Below are 17,837 nucleotides of genomic sequence, written 5' to 3'. Positions count from 1 at the left end.
AAGGCTCCAGCATCAGTTGCGCTATCATGTATACAGCGTCAATCCCTCCTTTTGAGACCAGGTCTCCATGTAACCCTGGCTGTCCAGGAACTATGAAGACCAGGGTGGCCTTGTGGCCTTGAACTCAGGAGAGATCCACCTGCCTCGGCCTCCTGAGTGTTGGGGTTCAAGGCATGCACCACCATGCTTGTGCTTCTTGTAAGAGGCTAAACAGCTAGAGTCTGTCTGAGAGCACATATGTGTTTGTTCGTGTTCTCTCTCTCTCTCTCTCTGGTACAGTGCAGATACAGACCCGAGGTTGGAATGTCTCCCACCACATGGGAGCATTTGGCCAGAAGTGGGGCAGATGAGCTGTGCCCCAGCACAGTCCTTAGGTTTATCAGGCAGATGGGCTGAGCCAGAAGATACTGAGTGAACCACATGATGCATGTCATGTCTTTGATTTTTCATATTCCCAGAGATGGGGCCTTGGTCATCCCATCCCTCCTTCCCACGGCACAGACAGGCGGATAGAAATGAAGTGAGGTAGGGAAGCCTCTAGTAAGAAAACCTCCCTGCTATCAAACCGTTATGGTCTACTCTGACTTTGGTCAAGATTTCGTTAAAAGCAATTCTCTTAAGTTCATGATTCCCAAGGGCTTTTCAAGACAGCTGCAGCTACCACCCCTCAGAAGCCACACAGAGAAATAAAGGCAAGTGCAGAATGTAGCCCCAGATGTCCCTGCTCTGAGACCACCTTCTCAGTGCTACTGTCCTTGGACAGAGATTACCCAGAGCTGGACCCAAGTTAAGCTTGGCTCAGTATGCCATTCCCACTGGGGTCAAGTGTGGGGTAGAAGGGCCTGGAGATTGTGGTAAGCATTTGGGGGAGCAGTGGGACACTGCTACATGTAGGGTCACGGAGCACTCAAGGCAAAGCGAATCTTATCCCCACTGACGCTCCCTTCCTGTAGAGTGCCAAACACTAACTCTTAGGCCCCCTCCTGTAGCAGCAAGGAAGCCACTTGGGTGGAGAAGGAAGACAGGTCTCAGCCTCACTCTATGAGCTCCACGTAGTTGGCAGGAAACATGCCAAAGTGACCATCAGGCCCGTAGCCACGCCACCAGCCTTCATCAATCACCTCGATGCCCGTGATTAGGTTCTCAGGGTCAAAGGAGATCTCTGTGTCGTCAGCTGTGGGAAGGGAAGCCGAGGCATGGCATCTCAGGGCCTTGCTGCACCCCTCCCCTGTCCCCAGGGAGCCCTGCCTTTTCTGCTCTAAAGGTCAGAAACTCCTTACTTCCTCCTCAAAGCCAGCCCACTGCCACGCAGCCTAAAGGCACCCTTGTGACTGTAACTGCAGTGGCCACCTCTCAAGGCACAGCGTCCGTCTTCCAGAGCACTCCTGCGAAAGGTAGCCCCACAAGCCCCAGCCTGTTCCCCGAGGCCTCGCCTCTCTGATCAGACCTGCAGGTCTGCAATAAGGATGGCTACTGGGATTCCCAGCAGGGCATGGTGGCCAGCTAACTAGAGGCTCGTGCTCAAGGCTGGAGCTCAAGGCCATGGGCATTGCCACTGCAGGGGCTTTCCACCTTGCATCTCTCCTTTCAGGCGTCCCCTGAGCTGACCACCATGAAGGCCCTGTACACATTCTCGTTCCCTAGTCTCAGGATCCGTGACCTGTGATGGTCAGGTTGAGGATCTTACCTGCCTGGTAGTCATACAAAGCCCGGGCACACAGCCCTTGTCCACTGAGGCCCTGGCCCTGCATGTAGCTGTCGATGTGTACAGAGCCGGCCTCTTGGTGCTGTACCTGTTAGAAGTGAGAAAGAGTACTTTACCCGTGACTCAGCCTTCCTCTGAGGTCAGCTTAAGCTGGAGGCTGAGGCAAAGGGCACAGAATGCAGGAGGGCCTTTGGGGCCAGGGGCCATTGCTGCCCGATATACCTGCAGCGCAGCTCCCATCTCCAAGGTAGAGAAGCTCAAAGAAGCACACAAATCCCTCCAGCCAAGGACTGCAAGGAGCTCTGGGCATCTACCAGCGATCACGCAGGAGTGCCGGCCCACACACAGCACAGCTCCAAGTCAGAGGATACTCACTGGCAGGCTGCTTGCCTGCCATGCTCAAGGCCTTGGATTCTACCATCCATGCCACAAAACAAACAAAACTAGGCTGTGCATGGTGGCAATTCTGCACCAAAGGCAGCTGTGTCAAGGGGATCTCCAGTTGAAGGCCACACAGTGAGAGCCTAGCCTTCAGAAGCAGGAAAGGGGCCAGAGTGACAGTTCAGTAGTTAAGAACACTTGCTGCTCTCGCAGAGGACACAAGTTTGGTTCTCAGGACCCACATGACAGCTCACATCTCCAACTCCAATTCCAGGGCATCTGATACTCTCTTGTGGCCCCCACAGGCACCACACACACATGATATGCAGGCCAAACGCTCATACACACGAAATGAAAACAAGTAGTAAAAACCAAAACCCTGCCACAAGAACCCCAGGCCTATGTCCACCACCACCCCACTTCCATCAGGGACTCACCACTGGTGGCTCCTCATAGAGGGCGCCCTGCTCTGGGGGTTCTTCATATGTGGGTTCTTCTTCCGTCTGGGCCGAAGGCAGAGTGCTTGGTGCAGGCTCCTCACAGACACCTGCAGCAAAGGGACAAGCAGGCTGTGACCTTCTTCCCACAACAGTCCCTCTCAGGCACCACTCCCTTCCAGGGCTGGGTCATCAGGATCTTGCCTGCTCCAGGCTGTGGGACAGGAGGAGTGGGCTCTCTGCTATAGGAGGCTTCTGGTTGAGTGAGCTGCTTCTGCAGGAAGGGGCTCTTCAGCTTGCCTGAAAAATCCAGCAAATACCACATGGTCCACCTCAGGCACACTTCAGCGCCTGCAGCGCAGACACGCCCAGGTGTGCCTGAAGTAGGGCCCTGGCTAGCAAAGTACAGATGGCCCCCAGGGTTTGAGGCTGTCTGGTAAATCTGGGGGCAGTAGAGCTCTATGTCCCTTAGGGGTCAGAGGTATAGGACAGTTACTAATGCAGGACAAGAGGGGAACACCTGGCCTCTAGGCTTCCCCTCAGCTCCCCCTGCTTTGTGGCCAGGCCCAGAGGTCTCACCTGGCTGAGAGCTGGAGATAGAGGTGGTGGACATAGCCCTTTCCTTCTGCTTGAAAATGTCTCGTGGGTGTCGGGCCTGCTGCCCCGCAGACTCCTAGGAGAAGTACAGAAGCATGCTTTGACCCAGAGGCTCCTCCCGACTGTTCCTAGCTCAAAAAGCAGGCCCTCAAAGCTGTGTTAAGTTCGGGTAGAGCGTGGGGGAGAACGGGGAGTAGGAAGCAGAGGAACCGACAACTGGCCCTTGCCCAAAAGCTTCCGCCCTGGCTCTTTCCTGATTTGTTCTCTGATGTGCAGAGACGCACCTCAGGCTGACTGCAGAGGTCTGGGCTAAGCCTTCAATCCAAGATCAAGGATTTCACCAAGTGCTAAGACAAATCCAAACCAGCAAGTTCCCAGGTCTGCAAAGAGAAGCCTCAAACTTACCCATTCCTGTCTGTTCCTTGAGACCACTTCTTGCTCCAGCTCACAGGTCCTGCTGGAAGGGCCGAGATTAGAAGAGCTGAGGCTGGCATGCTGTCCCCTCAGGGTTCCTGCCTCTCAGAACAGGCAAGCACTTGCAGCCACAACCACCTGCCCCAGGACAAGGTGGGCTAACCTTGGGGGTCCAGCTGATGTGTGCTGCTCCTGGTAGCGTTGCTCACGGCGGGCAGCCTCCTGCAGCTCTCGCTCACGGCGCTCCTCCTCCAGGCGCTGCCGCTCCTCTTCAGCTCGCCGCTTCTCCTCCAGGCGGCGGTTCTCCTCTTCCTTCTGCAGGAGGAGCTGCTCACTCAGCCATGTACAGCCAGCCCCCAGGGCCTCAACCCCTGCGGCCTCAACCCCTGCCAGGGAGGGACACTACAACCCACTACAGCCCTTCACGCTCCATGACTTAACTCATGTGGGCCTTCAGTTTAACTAGCTGTAAGAGGGAATGCCCTGAAAGGAGGCCTGTCAGTATGCTTCCCACTACTGCAGCACTCACCTCAGCTTTGGCCCAGAAGCTATCTTTGCCAACTCTCTTGATCTCAGATATGGCGTTGGTCTTCTGGTACACAGAGCCCTAGAGGCGACATAGTACATGCTAGAGGTCTGGGCCCGTGTGGAAGGTCAGGCATGCGATGGGGCAGGGTAAAGGGGATTTGCCAGCTCTAGAGTAGGCTCAAGGGACCTGACCTACCACCCACAAAGAGACACAGCAAGATGTCCAGAAAAAAGTCTAGGGGTACCCAGGAGGCAGATGCAGAAGGTTCTTGAGTTCAAGGACAACCTGGACTACAGAGCAAGACCCTGTCTTAAAAAACAAAACAAGGGCTGGAGGACGGCTCCGCTGCTAAGAGCACTTGTTGCTCTTGCAGAGGACAAGGCTCGTTTCTCAGCACCCACATGGAGTAGCCTCGGTAACTCCAGTTACGGAGGATCTGGTGCCCTTTTCTGTTCTCTACGGGCACCGCACACAGGTAGTGCACAGACATACATACAGGCGAAACACCCATACACATAAAATACATCTTTAAAACAAAAGAAAAGCCAGGCGGTGTGGCGCACACCTTTAATCCCAGCACTTGGGAGGCAGAGGCACATGGATCACTGTGAGTTCGAGGCCAGCCTGGTCTACAAAGCAAGTCCAGGACAGCCAAGGCTACACAGAGAGACCCTGTCTTAAAAAGGGGGGGGGAGGGGGGCTGGAGAGATGGCTCAGAGGTTAAGAGCACTGACTGCTTTTCTGCTTTTCCAAAGGTCCTAAGTTCAATTCCCAGCAACCACATGGTGGCTCACAGCCATCTATAATGAGATGTGGGCTCCTCTCCAGGTGTGTAGGCAGAACACTGCATACATAATAATAAAGAAATAAATCTTAAAAACAAAAACAAACAAACAAAACCAAAAGAAAAACAAAAAAGCCCAGGGAACCCACCCGCAAAGACATGGCACCCTGAGAACACCGGGTATGTTCATATATACATTTGTGTGTATGGTGCAGCTGGTCCTTGTTGATGGGCACAGGAGAGGATTTTTATCCTAGACTCTTGGCAGTTCTAAACCAATAAGTAAGTGGTTTGCAGCCATGAGATCCGCAGGATGGCAGAGCCACAACCAATGTGGTTTCAGGCTCTGCAATGAAGCCGCTGGAAGTTCTCCACAACAGCAACTCCCAGGGACCATCTAAGTCATGCTGACCCTGTGGCCCTTGGGGCTTCTAGACCATCACCGCTGGAGACAGTTGCTGAAGGGCCTTTGCCACAGCTGGCTCTACAACAGCCAAGCCAGTGGGGTTGTGCATCTAAACATGCCAAGCAGGAAGAATTAGTCACCTAGACACTGGGAACTGTATTTCTGGTCCCTGCTCTTAGGCATGAGAAAGGTAACAGATGGGCAGCACTCACCACTGGGGCCTGAGGCCCCGCATCCTGGAAGCAGCTGCTTTCCCTATGGAAGCTGTAATTGGCCCCAGAGGCCTTGGCAACCTTCTCCATGATACACTCAGGCTCCACATCTTCCTCAGCCCGTGCGTTGATGGTCACATGGGCGCCCTAAAGCAGAAGCAGCACGCTTAGGAGAATACACGCCGAACCTGTGCACACAGTGAAGGCCACTGCTGCACACAAGACACGTGTCAGGACATACCAGGGCCCCTGTCTCCCCTGCCATGGTTGCTGTACAGTTGCTGCTACAGTTCAACACTCAGATACTCGGGCACCTTCCATCTAGTCAGTGAAAACTCACTGATCCCTTCCTCAGTAGCTGACCTGTGACCTCACTAACTGCTGTTATACATCTACTGTGCTTGGAAGCTCGCTGAGGACATAAACTCAGTACTTGCATAGCAGGTGAGAAGCTATCTTTGATCTCAGCACTGCAAAAATCTTAAAAGCTTAGAAGCTCCTTGCACCCAGCAGATGAAAAACTAAGGTATGCCTCAAGTCATGTTGGCAGAAATGGAAACCAGTCCCAAGTCTCCTTGCCAGGAACCTTGGGAATGTGAAAAGCCAGTTGACAACTGAGTTATAAATTAACTTTGGTGGAAATGTCTCTGAAATTGGAAAAAATTACGGCTGCAGGATAAGTGACAAGGACATTTGCATTAGTGGGCAGGAAAGGGATGCAGCGGCACGGGGCAGGGCAGCAGCAGCCTGTTCCTTCCTCCAAGTCCTGCTGTGGCTGCCTAACTCTTCTGGTTTTTGTTTGCTTGTTTCGTTTTTAGTTTTATGAGACAGGTCTCACTGTGTAGCCCTAGCTGGCCTCAAACTCAAAGAATCTGCCTGCCTCAGTCTCCTGAGTGCTGGGACTAAAGGCAGGAATCACAGTGCCAGATGCTGCTACAGCATTCAGACAGAGCAACCGTAACAAAACAGAAGCCGGGCCTCGGGCCTCCCCTGGATCAGTGCTGGAGTGGTGCTCGTTTTGCCCCATGAAGCCAGCCTGAGGTGGCTCTGCTCATACCGCTGGCCAGACAGAACATTAATCACGGGGTTGCTCCTTATTCCAGCTCCTTTCCAAGTCACCTGGACTCAGGAGTCTATAGTATTGGATCTTGCAAGACCCTTGCAAGGCCTGGCTCGGCTCTTACCTTCAGGAAGTTGGCCATGGTACTGACGTGGTTGGCGCATGCTCCCTTCCTCACATCATTCACACCCTCGCCTGTCTGCAACACAAGCACAGACAGCATGATCCAGGCCTCCTCCAAAGCCACTGCCTGGCCCCCATGTCCCAGGAACCCAACAGTTCCCCTAGCTCTCCTAAGAGATGCTCCCTCTTCCTGACTCCAAGCCAGAGCCAGAGCCACTCTCCCAATGACTCACATAGATGAGATCAGTCCTCATACTTTCCAAGGCGCTCAGGACGTTCTTTGAGAAGAAGGCTGCTGGCTTCCCACATGGGAGCATTGCTCAAGCATTTCTGGTTCCCAACTAGGAGATCTATTCTGTTGGCGCTCCTATCCCTGTACTCCCCAGGCCCCTGAACCTCAGCCCCCCCTCCACCCCACCCCCCCACTTCATCAGAGCCATCACTAAGAAGGGGACAGGGTGAGGATTTCCCTGTAATCACTCCTACACCATTCTGCAGGGATCATTCTGGGCTTGGAGGGTGGATTCCAAGCAAAGCCGTTTACTCCTCGGTCCACAGTGAATGAACGGTCAGTCTACTCTGCTCATTCCACCACTTACAGCTCCCAGTTCTACTGACGTAGTGAACAGCGTGCAGGAAAGCAGACAAGGGATTTCCCCAATGGGATTAGAAGCGATGGATCCACATACCCAGTTGATGAGGACAAACTTGGGCAGGCCGGAGTTGGGGTCCTTCACCCTGCAGAAGGCATACATCACCTTCCCACTGTTGAGCTCCTCCACCAGCTCCTCCAGGCCTCCGTCTGCAGAGTTACAGGGAGGGTCAGAGGCAGCCTGCACCCCTGCCCACCAGTGTCTGGTCCACCTCTCCATCAGTGCTCACCCCACCTACCTCAGACCCAAGTTTAAAATCAAACTCCTGAGCATGAGTGCGCACAATGGCAGAGCACCTGGCTAGCATGCATCAGGTCCTGGTTCAATTTCCAGCACCGCAAAAATAATAAGCAAATAAATAAACAGAATATAAATGACCAGGTTCTTGGGACCCAACTTCACTCAGGTGAGTTAGTAGAGCTGGTGGGACCCAAGAAAGTACACTGCTGACAAGCATGTTAGGTGACTAAAAACAAAACAAAAAACCACTTCTCTAAACTAAGAAAGGAAATAGAAGTTTTTTCTTCTTTTTTTTTCTGGTTTTTCAAGACAAGGTTTCACTGTGTAGCCTTGGCTGTCTTGGACTCACTTTGTAGACCAGGCTGGCTTTGAACTCACAGCGATCCACCTGCCTCTGCCCGAGATTAAAGGTGTGTACCACCTCGCCTGGCTTGGAAAAAAAATTTTTTTATTGCTATTTTTACTATATTTACCTTTTCTTCTTCTTTTTTGTTTTTGAGACAGGTCTTTCTATATAGCTCTGGCTGTCCTGAAGCTCACTCTGTAGACCAGGCTGGCCTCAAACTCAGAGATTTGCCTCCCCCTGTCTCTTGAGTGCTGGGATTAAAGGTGTGCACCACTTTACCTGCCTATCACCAGATTTCTGAATGGAAGATCTCTATGGCAATTGTACCAAGGAAGGCCTGGAACAATAGGCTACTAGTGTTTCCTTGTCACCAATGACATGTCCACTCAGACTCCAGGGCCACCAGAGTCAGACATTTGGGAACACTGCAAAACTGAAGAATTAGGTCAACTGTCAAAGCTGGGGTCAGGACGAGCTGCCCTAAGCCATTCTTCCTGTCACTGTGATCTCTAAACTTCCCAAGTCATAGGAGGAGCTGGGCCAGGCATTCTAGCTCCCGGGCTCCACAGAACCCAGGGCAGTCAGCATTCTGGTGGCAACAGGGTCCAGCAGAAAGCTCAGAATGCTGATATCTGCAACTTGCAGGCTCCTGTTGTGTCATATGAAATGACTATTTGGTGACAATTCTGGAAAGAGGATGCATCAGCAAGAATAGCTCGTAGTGAAAAGGGATTGTTCTATCAACAATAGTAACTAAAGCCACACTCTCATTTGCCTGAGCAGGGAGCACGCTCCAGGCTCTCACTTGGAGCTGTGAGTAGAGGGTGTCAGGAAGGCCCCCACGGACAGTCATGCCAGCCTTGAGCATGGAAGAAGTCAGGGTTTCGGCTGACAAGTGTGCCCCATACCACAAGCATCTTGGCTCCCAGTGGTGACCAAAAGCTGGTATGTCTGCGCAGACATGCTGACCACCAAAGCCAGGTCCTCATGGCCACCTGCAGCCACACTGCCTCTCCCTACTGAGGGTTAGGCCCTTGCATGTGGCTGCCCAGAATCAAAGAATACACATGTGGGTCTTCACCTGGGCCAGCTTCAAGGCTGGCATTCTCAACGTGCAGTGCCCTGGACAGGGGCAGCCCTGGAGTTGGAGGGCAGCTGCTTCTTAGCACCACTGCCCTAGCCTGGCCAGAGAATGTTTTCACTAACAAATATGTGGAATGCATCAGTGTGCTGTGGCTGACATGGCACTGCTCCTCATCCTAGTTGATGATGGTCCACGTTCAGATCAGGAGGAGCGCTTAAGGGAGCTGATTTGATAAAAGGTCTGCAGGAAAACTCAACTGGGCGAAGGGTCACTGTAGCTGAACTGAGGAAGGAGACGCCTGTGTGCCTCAGTCCCCTGTCAGCTGCGATGGCCTGCTCTAGTCACACCTCTCCCCTTTGGGTCTAACACTCTATACCGTTTGGGTTCTGAGAGCCTGTTTAGATTCATACTCACCCCCTGTGCCAGCCACACGGATGTCATTGCTGTTGCCTTCATAGGTAAACAGAGCCCTGAAAGGAAACATAAGTGGGCTCAGCGACCAGCACCCAGGGCTCTGTGCCTTCTCTGCACCTACCACGGCAGGCACAGGCTCCACTGTGTCCTGCTCTGCTCAACAGGCTACTCTGAGGCTAGCTACGGGGACTCCCTGTAAGAGAGAAAGCCAACGGACATGCTAATGTCAGTACATTTGCTCTCTAGCAGCAGTGAGGAAGTACAGTGAGTCTGCTTAGTCTGGGCTATGGGAGACAACTGGCCAGAAGAAAGGCCACTGAAAGAGGACAACCGGAAGAGGGGGTCTGGCACAGGCAAGCACACCTTAGGGGCACAACATGGAGCCCTGACATTAGCAGGAACTTTGCACCAACACTAACAACCTCAGCAGGGCCAACAGGCACGAGGTACAGGGACTGACCCAAGTGACAGCAAAGCTGTCCACTGTCTCACAGAAGCTCCAGGCTAGATTCTAAGAGGTCGTCAGCACTGTGAGCAGGCATGTCCCAGAGTCAGTGAGACACACAGGAGATGCTGCTTCCCAGGACAGAGGCTCCTATAGTGAGGCCCAGAGCCAACGAGGACAGTGCCTTGGGAGGCACCTTTGCATTCAGCCTGAGTTGGTAGAGCTCTCAGGAAGAGACAAGTCCCTTCCTCTTGACTGTGGTGAGCCCTGGCTGTCAGGGCAGGGGCTGGGACAAACAGCAGAGAACAGAAGGGAGCGGGCAGCAAAGAAAAGCCCTCCTGCTTGGTGTCAAGACTGGACCTCCAACCCACCTCACTTTCTCCTGTGTTCTATTCGAAACCACATTCAGGGATGTTTTTCAGGAGCCAGGCGTGGTGGCGCATGCCTTTAATCCCAGCACTCGGGAGGCAGAGGCAGGTGGATCTCTGTGAGTTTGAAGCCAGCCTGGTCTACAGAGTGAGTTCTAGAACAGCCAGGGATACACAGAGAAACCCTGACTCAAAAAAATAAAAGAATGTTTTTCAGTTCAAGCTAGGCATAGTGCCACATGCTTGGTAATCCCAGCATTAGGAGGCGAGGCACGGTCACCACAAGTTCAAGACCAGCCTGGACTACATGGTGAGATTCTGGCTCAAACAAAACAATAAAATATCAAGACTGGGGAGGTGACTCAAGTGCTTGCTACGCAAAGCATGAAGAACTGTGCCCACGTACAAGCCAGGCACAGTGCTCATAACCCCAGTGCTGGCAAGGCTGACAGATGGGTCTTGGAGCTTCCTGGTTACCCAGCCTAGCAAATTAGTGAGATCCAAGTTGAATGAGACCCTATCTCCTCCTAAAAACAAAAGTAGGACTGGAGAGATGACTCAGTGGCTAAGAGCCCGTTCTGCTCTTGCAAAGAACCCATGTTTGTTTCCCATTACGTACATGGTGACTCACAACTGTCTGTATATTCAGTTCTAGGGGACCCCACACCCTCTTCTGGCTTTCATAGGCACAGGCACGCACATGGGGCATATACATAAATGTAAGCAAACACTCATACACAGAAAATAAATCTTAAAAAAAAAAAAGGTAAGGCAGAGAATGACTGAGAAAGACTGACATTGACCTCTCGCCTCCACACACACTTACACCTGTATGTACCTGTGAATGCATCTACACACGTACACACACACACACACACACACACACACACACACACACACACACACACCACCCCAAAATAAAATGTCCAATTCAGAGGCTTTTTCTTACCTTCAACAGAGTTCTACCCTTCTTTCAAATCAATGTGAAAAAAGCATGGTGCACCGGGCTTTGTACAGCAAGAAAGCACCACCCAGTCATTCTGCAGATATGTGTCTGCTGACAGGACTACAGCTATGATTGGTCCCTGAAAGCTCCTACCCACAGAGCTCACCTTCCAACGGGAGAGACAAACACATGCTGCTAAAGTACTGCCAGGAACCGGATGAGCACAGGTCCTGCCACACTCTCTGGAGGAGGCTGATGCTACATTATACATGAGAAACTAAAGCTATGGCTCTGGCCTACAGTGCCTCGGGACCAGCGCTGTGCAAACTGTTTGTTCACACTGAAGACTACTTCATTTTTGACAATCTCTTCCTTTTTCTACACGGCTTAATCCATCCACCCAGAACACAACAGTTAGGCGCTAGGGACAGAAACAGGCCTGCCCCACCGTGGTACGGAAGAGGTAAGGACACGCACAGGCACACAATCCATGAGGGTTCCCAGCGAGGAAGTGAAAGTGGGAGAGATGACAAGGTGACTGTAACTTTAGTTTCAGGGGACCCACACACACACACACACACATCCTCTTCCAGCCTCTGAAGGCACCAGGCTTGCACGTGGTCCATGTACAGGAATTCCGGAGGCCTGAGAGGACAACCCCAGCACAGAGCCATGAAGGACAAGAAGCCACCAAGATGATGTAGAAGTATGTTCCATGCAAGGAAGAAGCAAGGTCGAGGGCTCCGATGAGGAACTAGCTTGCAGTTTTGAGGAAGAGAAAGACTTTGGTACAAGAGCTGTCAACAGGTGGGGCCAGACTGGTAAGGAGGAGGGTCAACAGGATCCAGGTCAGGCAGGCGAGAGTCTGGTCTTCACTCAAAGTGCAACAGGAAGCCACTGCAGTTCTGGGCAGGGAAGTTAGATGGCCCAGATATTTTCTCAGCTAGCGAGTGGGGACCTGCCACACAGGCTTGCTGAGGAACTACTGAAATGGCTGTGACGATGAGGGTGGAGGCTCGTTCAACTGGAGCGGCATGGTCTGCAGTACTCTGGGAAGCTGGGCAGTAGCGTGGCTGCCTGGGCAGATGAGAACTGTGTGGAAAGAGAAGGCTCTGCACCCTCGGAAGGGACAGTGAGCTGCTGAGGCAGGACAGTGTCAGACCAAAGTGGAACAGATGATTCTAGTAAGAGGCTCAGTGAGCACCTGGGAGCGAGAGACAAATGAGATCAAGGCCAACCTGGTCTACACAGTGAGCTCCAGGCCAGCCAGAGCTACATACTGAGGCTTTGTCTCAAAAGCAAGCAAGCTAGCTAGCTCAGTGAAGAATTTGAAGGATGGAAGAAGTGCATTGCTAGCTAGGCTGTGGGGTACCACTCCCCAAACAGTGGGTTCCTGAGGAGACTGAGGGGCCAGGAGATTGAGGAGGGGAAACAATGCTGTAGAGAAGAGACAGTTGGTCAGAGTCATGCAATGGGGCAAGTCCCCAGGGAAGACTCGACACAGGCAGACTCAGTAATGGTGTCCCTCAGTGCTGACCACAGGGTAGTGGTAGTCCCACCAGAGCTCCATCTCCAAGGTCCGGCTTGTACTGCCCAGAACTTGTTCACCTGCCACACTTAATAGATTTCTCTGAAATAGAAGCGCTAACTGGCTAATGGAAACAATTTAAGCACATAGGAAAGTCAAAGAGAATTACTATAAACAAGTATGCATGCAGCAGAAAGCTGAAGAGAGGAAGGGCTCGGCAGGTCACTCCAGAAACTTCAGATCCAGTACTGTAAAGCTCGGGTTAAAAAAAAAAAAAAGCAGGATGAAACCTATACAATGAGCCTAGCAGAGGGTGTCCTAGGGTGGGGAGAAGATAGAGTCTTTTCTCAAACAGGTGACAGTACACCGTTTTCAGTCCCCTTCCTATAATGCAGAAACGTGATCAGAGAACCAGGGACCCGGACGGCTGAACATCCTTGCGCTCATGACCTCGACCCCACTGTTCTACCATTTTCAAGGCCTCTTCCTGAACTCAGGGTTCAGAAGACCCGGGCGTGAGAGTTTGGAGAGCTTTCTAGCGAGTTGGAGAGCTGCGCGGGACCCCTTTGTCCAGCAAAGTCCGAGAAATGGAGGGAGCCTGGAGGACAGCAAGCACAACCAGATAAGAGACCTTCAAGGGACGGCCAGGGCAGGGCCGACCACTAGGTGGCAGGGAAGAGACCTGGGGGGGGTACTCGCTGGGGGACAGCGGTGGCGAGGGTAGGGCAGCATCTCGTTAGGCTGCGGAGAAGTGGACAGGTAGGTGATCCTGTAATTCCACGGCCACGCCGCGACCCCACCTTCCCGCTCCGGCGTCTCTCCGGACCCGCCTCACTGCCTACCAGTCGGTCGGGGATTTCTCGTTGACCACACGCGCGTAGGCCTCCTGCAGCGCCGGCCCGTTCCGGCTCAGGTTCACCGCCATGGCACGCCCCACGGTCCCAGAGAGGCAGCAGCTTCAGCTTTCTGCCGGCCTCCACTGACGGCCGGAAGCCCCGCCCCGGAGGCCGGAAGCCTCGCCTCTGACGCAAAGAAGCCGCGCCCAGGAATCCGGAAGCGGAAGTAGAGAATTTGGGTGCTCGTTTGCGGGTGGCCTTGCGATGGAATGGAAGCTGGTGAATTAAGATAGGAGGCGGGGTGGCCTTATGTCCTCTTCCGCAGTCCCCAGGGCGTGGCCTCGAGCACCGCGCTCGTTTTTGGTTTTTTTACTTTTCATTCTTCTTTAGTTAATGTATTTTGCTTGAGCGCAGGCGTAGATTCCCGAGTCTCTAAACGTGTACTCCTGAACCTGTGTATGTATGCACGTGCACCTCAGAAATGTAATCAAATAGCCAGGCGTGATGGTGTTGGCCTTTAACCCAGCACTCGGGAAGCTGAGGCAGGTGGATCTCTAAATTCAGCCTAGCCTGTCTGTACAGCAGGTTCCAGGACAGCCAGAACTACGCAGACACCCTGCCTGGAAAAACCAAAAAAGGAAAATAAATAAATAAATAATCTGCGGTGTCCGGTGTGGAGGTACAGGCCTGTGATCCTAGCACTCAGGAGGCAGAGGCAGAAGCTTGAATTCTAGGCCGGCCTGGGCATTATCTAGACCATCTAAGTAAAATAAAGAAGTTGACAGATAGTTCAAAAATTAGTTGCCTCAACTTCCGTATGAAAGGCCATAATCTGTAATTGTAAACTAAAATAAACCCTTCTCTAAATTGTTTTCAGTCAGGGTATTTTTATCACAGCAAGAGGAATGAAACTAGAACACTGAAGAAGTTACTACATTTAAAATGTTGCAAGAATGGAGCTGGAAGGCGCGTGCAGCAGCACATGTCTTTAATTCTAGCACTGGGGAGGCAGGGGCAAACCTGGTCTACATAGTTCCAAGAAAGAGTGACCCTTTCTCAAAGACAAAAGAAGGAGGGGGAGGGGCGATTGAGTGCTGGAAAGATGGTTTGGTGATTAAGAGCACTGGCTGCTTTTCCTGGGAGCCCAGATTCAATTCCCAACATCCATATGGCAGCTCACAACTCTCTGTAACTCCAGACCTAGGTACCTGATGCCCTCTTCTGGTCTCTTCTGGCACCAGACATGGTCATGGTACACTTAAACAATCACACAAATAATATTAAAACAACAACAACAACAGCAAAAAGACAAGGGAGGAGAGTGCTGGTTGTGTGTGCTGGAGAGATGGCTCAGATGGAGAAATGGCTTACAACCATCTATAATGAGATCTGGTGCCCTCTTCTGGTGTGCAGGCACACATGCAGACAGAATACTGTATAAAAGAAAAAATTTTTAAATGTTTTAAGTATTAAAAAAAAAAAAAGGTGGGCGTGATGTGGCCAGGCAGTGACGGCACACACCTTTAATCCCAGTACTTGGGAGGCAGAGACAGGTGGATCTCTGTGAGTTTGAGGCCAGCCTGGTCTACAGAGTGAGTTCCTGACTACAAGTTGCTATGCCCAGATTGATTCCTCCCCCCCAAAAAAAACCAGAAAACACATGAAACCGCTGTAAAATACAAGAGGAATCTTTTATTCATCTCTGAGCTGGGTTGCACCCAATGCCTCAAATGCTGGGTCTCAGGAGCGCATGAGGCTGTGATGTGAGGTCCTTTCATCCTCTCAATGTCCTTTAAGCAGAAAAGGGTGCCAAGACCACCCATGGCCTAACTTCTTTTGTTCTCCCCGACAGGATAAGTCGGTTGCTAGGGCAGGAAGGAATGTGGCCATAAAACTGGGTCTCTTATCAACTCTCTCTGCAGTGGGACCCTTTGGGTCAGTCACTAAGCAACACTATCTCTGGTGAGGCTGCTCTTTGCAGCTGGGCAGATTATCTCTTGTAGGCCTGTTTCTTAACCTTTGCCCCAGTTACCCTGAAATCCAATTTTAGTTCTTCTGGTATCTCCGAGTGAGTCCCTGTCTCAAAAAAGAAACTTCAGCTCCATTTAGCAAACCCAAATCTAACACGAGAGGTAACATTGATTGTGTGTGTGTGTGTGCGCGCATGCGCGCGAGTACAGTATATGGACATGGCTCGGAGTATATGCTACTGGGGGGCCAGAGAACAATGCCAAGTGTCTGCCCTTTCATTTCCACCTCTTTCCTTAGAGGCAGGTCTCTTCCTGAACCTGAAGCTAGGCTGGCAGCCAGGAAGCCATGGAGACGCTCCTGTCTCTGCCACCCCACAGTACTGAAATTATATACGGAGCCAAATCCAGCTTTTAAAACATGTGCTGGGTGTTTGAACTCAGGTCTTCAAGCTTGTGCAAAAAGCGCACTTTCTCCGAGGGAGGGGGCTACAATTGGGATGTAAAGTGAACAAATTTTTGTTTTGTTTTGTTTTGTTTTTCGAGACAGGGTTTCTCTGTGTAGCCTTGGCCATCCTGGACTCACTTTGTAGACCAGGCTGGCCTCGAACTCACAGCGATCCGCCTGCCTCTGCCTCCTGAGTGCTGGGATTAAAGGCGTGCGCCACCACGCCCGGCTTAAGTGAACAAATTTTTAAAAAATGTTTTTTAAAGTGCACTTTCCCATTAAAGCATCCCCTCAGCCCCAATATTCTTCACAGATCACCTAAACCAGTGGTTCTCTGCCTTCCTAATGCTGTGACCCTTACTACAGTTGTGGTGACCCCCCTCCAACCATCAAAGCATTTCATTGCTGCTTCATAACTGCAGTTTTGCTATGATGAAAGCCAATGTGAGTATCTGATGTGTAGGATATCCACCCCACAGCCTGAGAAACCCTGTCTTGAGCCCATACAGCTCTGATTTCTATGGTCCACTGGGAGGTGGCATGGATCACCTTACCCTTTACAGATCTGCTGTCAAGTTACTGATCTAGGACTGGACTTGGGAGTATAAGAGCTACAGATGTGGCCGGGTGTGGTGGCGCACGCCTTTAATCCCAGCACTCGGGAGGCAGAGGCAGGTGGATCGCTATGAGTGAGAGGCCAGCCTGGTCTACAAAGTGAGTTCAGGACAGCTAAGGAACACAGAGAGACCCTGTCTCGAAAAAAAAAAATCTACAGATGTGGGTGGCACAGGAGCACCCACACAATGGTTTATTTTCAAAATAAGGCTTTTGATTCAAGAACTTATTCCCTAAATTGACCAAAGCCCTGGGAGAGGACAAACAAGTGTCCTTCTCAGGGGCAGAGAAGCCAAGGGAGTTGCCCAAGGACAAGGCTGTCCAAATGCTCTGGCTGGTATAAAAGCTCATTTTAAGTTTGCAATCAGTTAGTGAGAATTTACACTGGGAACATCAAAGGGCGAATTTTTCTCTTTCCACTACTTATGCCCCAGCACAGAGGAGACTGGTGTAGGGACATTCTCGATCTGAAAAACCTTATGTGTGGAGTTATAAACTACTATGCTTGGGCTGGGCGGTGGTGGCACATGCTTTAATCCCAGCAGTTGGTAGGCAGAGGCAGGTGGATCGCTGTGAGGCTGTGAGTTCGACGCCAGCCTGGTCTACAAAGAAAGTCCAGGACAGTAAAGGCTACACAGAGAAGCCCTGTCTCGAAAAAACAAAAAAAACCCCAACCCCCCCCCAAAAAAACCCCAAAACTACTATGCTTGAAAGACTAAAGTATGGATCCTTATAATCCATGTTGGGCCAGGACTTTTCCCTCTGCTTGCCTCTTTCTTGGCTGGGTTATCATCTACAGCGTGCAGAGTGCTTGACTTCACACAGCACAGTGTGTGGCAGCCTGGAAGAGAGCATGTGGTAACAACTTTGCAGAACACTTCAGTTAAAACAGCTACTTATTTATTCATTATTTATACAGGCATGTATGCCTGCAGGCCAGAAAAGGGCACCAGATCTCACTATAAATGGTTGTGAGCCACCAAGTGGTTTCTGGGTATCGAACTCAGGACCTCTGGAAGAACAGACAGTGCTCTTAACCTCTGAGCCATTGCTCCAGCCCAGTAGAAACATTCTTAAGAAACAAGAATGGGCAGGGTTGGCGCACACCTGTAATCCCAGCACTTGGGAGGCCAGCCTGGTGTACAAAGAACAGCCAGAACTATACAGAGAAACCCTGTCTCAAAACAACAACAACAACAACAACAAAAACCCACAAAGAACAACAACAAAAAACACAGAAATTTAAAGAGCAAGTCTCAACAGGCTGAGAAGCAAGGAATAAAGACTAAGAGCCCCCAA

At 51.4% G+C, this 17,837-nt stretch overlaps 1 protein-coding gene across 4 annotated transcripts; it reads right to left on the bottom strand.

The window, feature by feature from the left end:
- Positions 1 to 433: 433 nt before the first annotated feature.
- On the bottom strand, positions 434 to 13,682 carry Dbnl (drebrin like). Of its 4 annotated transcripts, none has more exons than XM_051164774.1 (13): positions 13,515 to 13,682; positions 9,386 to 9,441; positions 7,338 to 7,450; positions 6,650 to 6,724; positions 5,466 to 5,612; positions 4,064 to 4,141; positions 3,698 to 3,849; positions 3,526 to 3,577; positions 3,103 to 3,196; positions 2,728 to 2,823; positions 2,524 to 2,633; positions 1,688 to 1,793; positions 434 to 1,174 (listed from the first exon to the last, which is right to left on the bottom strand). In XM_051164774.1, exons 1-13 carry the CDS (start codon positions 13,595 to 13,597, stop codon positions 1,035 to 1,037), a joined length of 1,302 nt encoding a protein of 433 aa, XP_051020731.1. In that variant the 5' UTR covers positions 13,598 to 13,682; the 3' UTR covers positions 434 to 1,034. The 4 variants fall into 4 exon arrangements, with proteins under 4 accessions (XP_051020731.1, XP_051020732.1, XP_051020729.1 ...); XM_051164775.1 differs by having other exon boundaries at positions 3,526 to 3,574; XM_051164772.1 differs by lacking the exon at positions 2,728 to 2,823.
- Positions 13,683 to 17,837: the final 4,155 nt, after the last annotated feature.

Source organism: Acomys russatus, chromosome 22 (genome assembly GCF_903995435.1).
Source record: "Acomys russatus chromosome 22, mAcoRus1.1, whole genome shotgun sequence".
Classification (NCBI taxonomy): Eukaryota; Metazoa; Chordata; class Mammalia; order Rodentia; family Muridae; genus Acomys; species Acomys russatus.
The sequence above is the reverse complement of the archived record's forward strand: the minus strand, read 5'-3'. Positions and strand labels throughout refer to the sequence as shown.

What these genes read in the sequence shown, in the direction of transcription:
- Dbnl (XM_051164774.1), bottom strand. Translation starts at nt 13,597, where the DNA reads ATGGCGGTGAACCTGAGCCGGAACGGGCCGGCGCTGCAGGAGGCCTAC. An exon ending in AGTTTGTCCTCATCAACTGG is followed by an intron (nt 6,725 to 7,337) that starts GTATGTGGATCC and finishes CTTGTGTTGCAG; the next exon opens with ACAGGCGAGGGTGTGAATGA. An exon ending in CCATGGCCAACTTCCTGAAG is followed by an intron (nt 5,613 to 6,649) that starts GTAAGAGCCGAG and finishes CTTCTGCTTTAG; the next exon opens with GGCGCCCATGTGACCATCAA.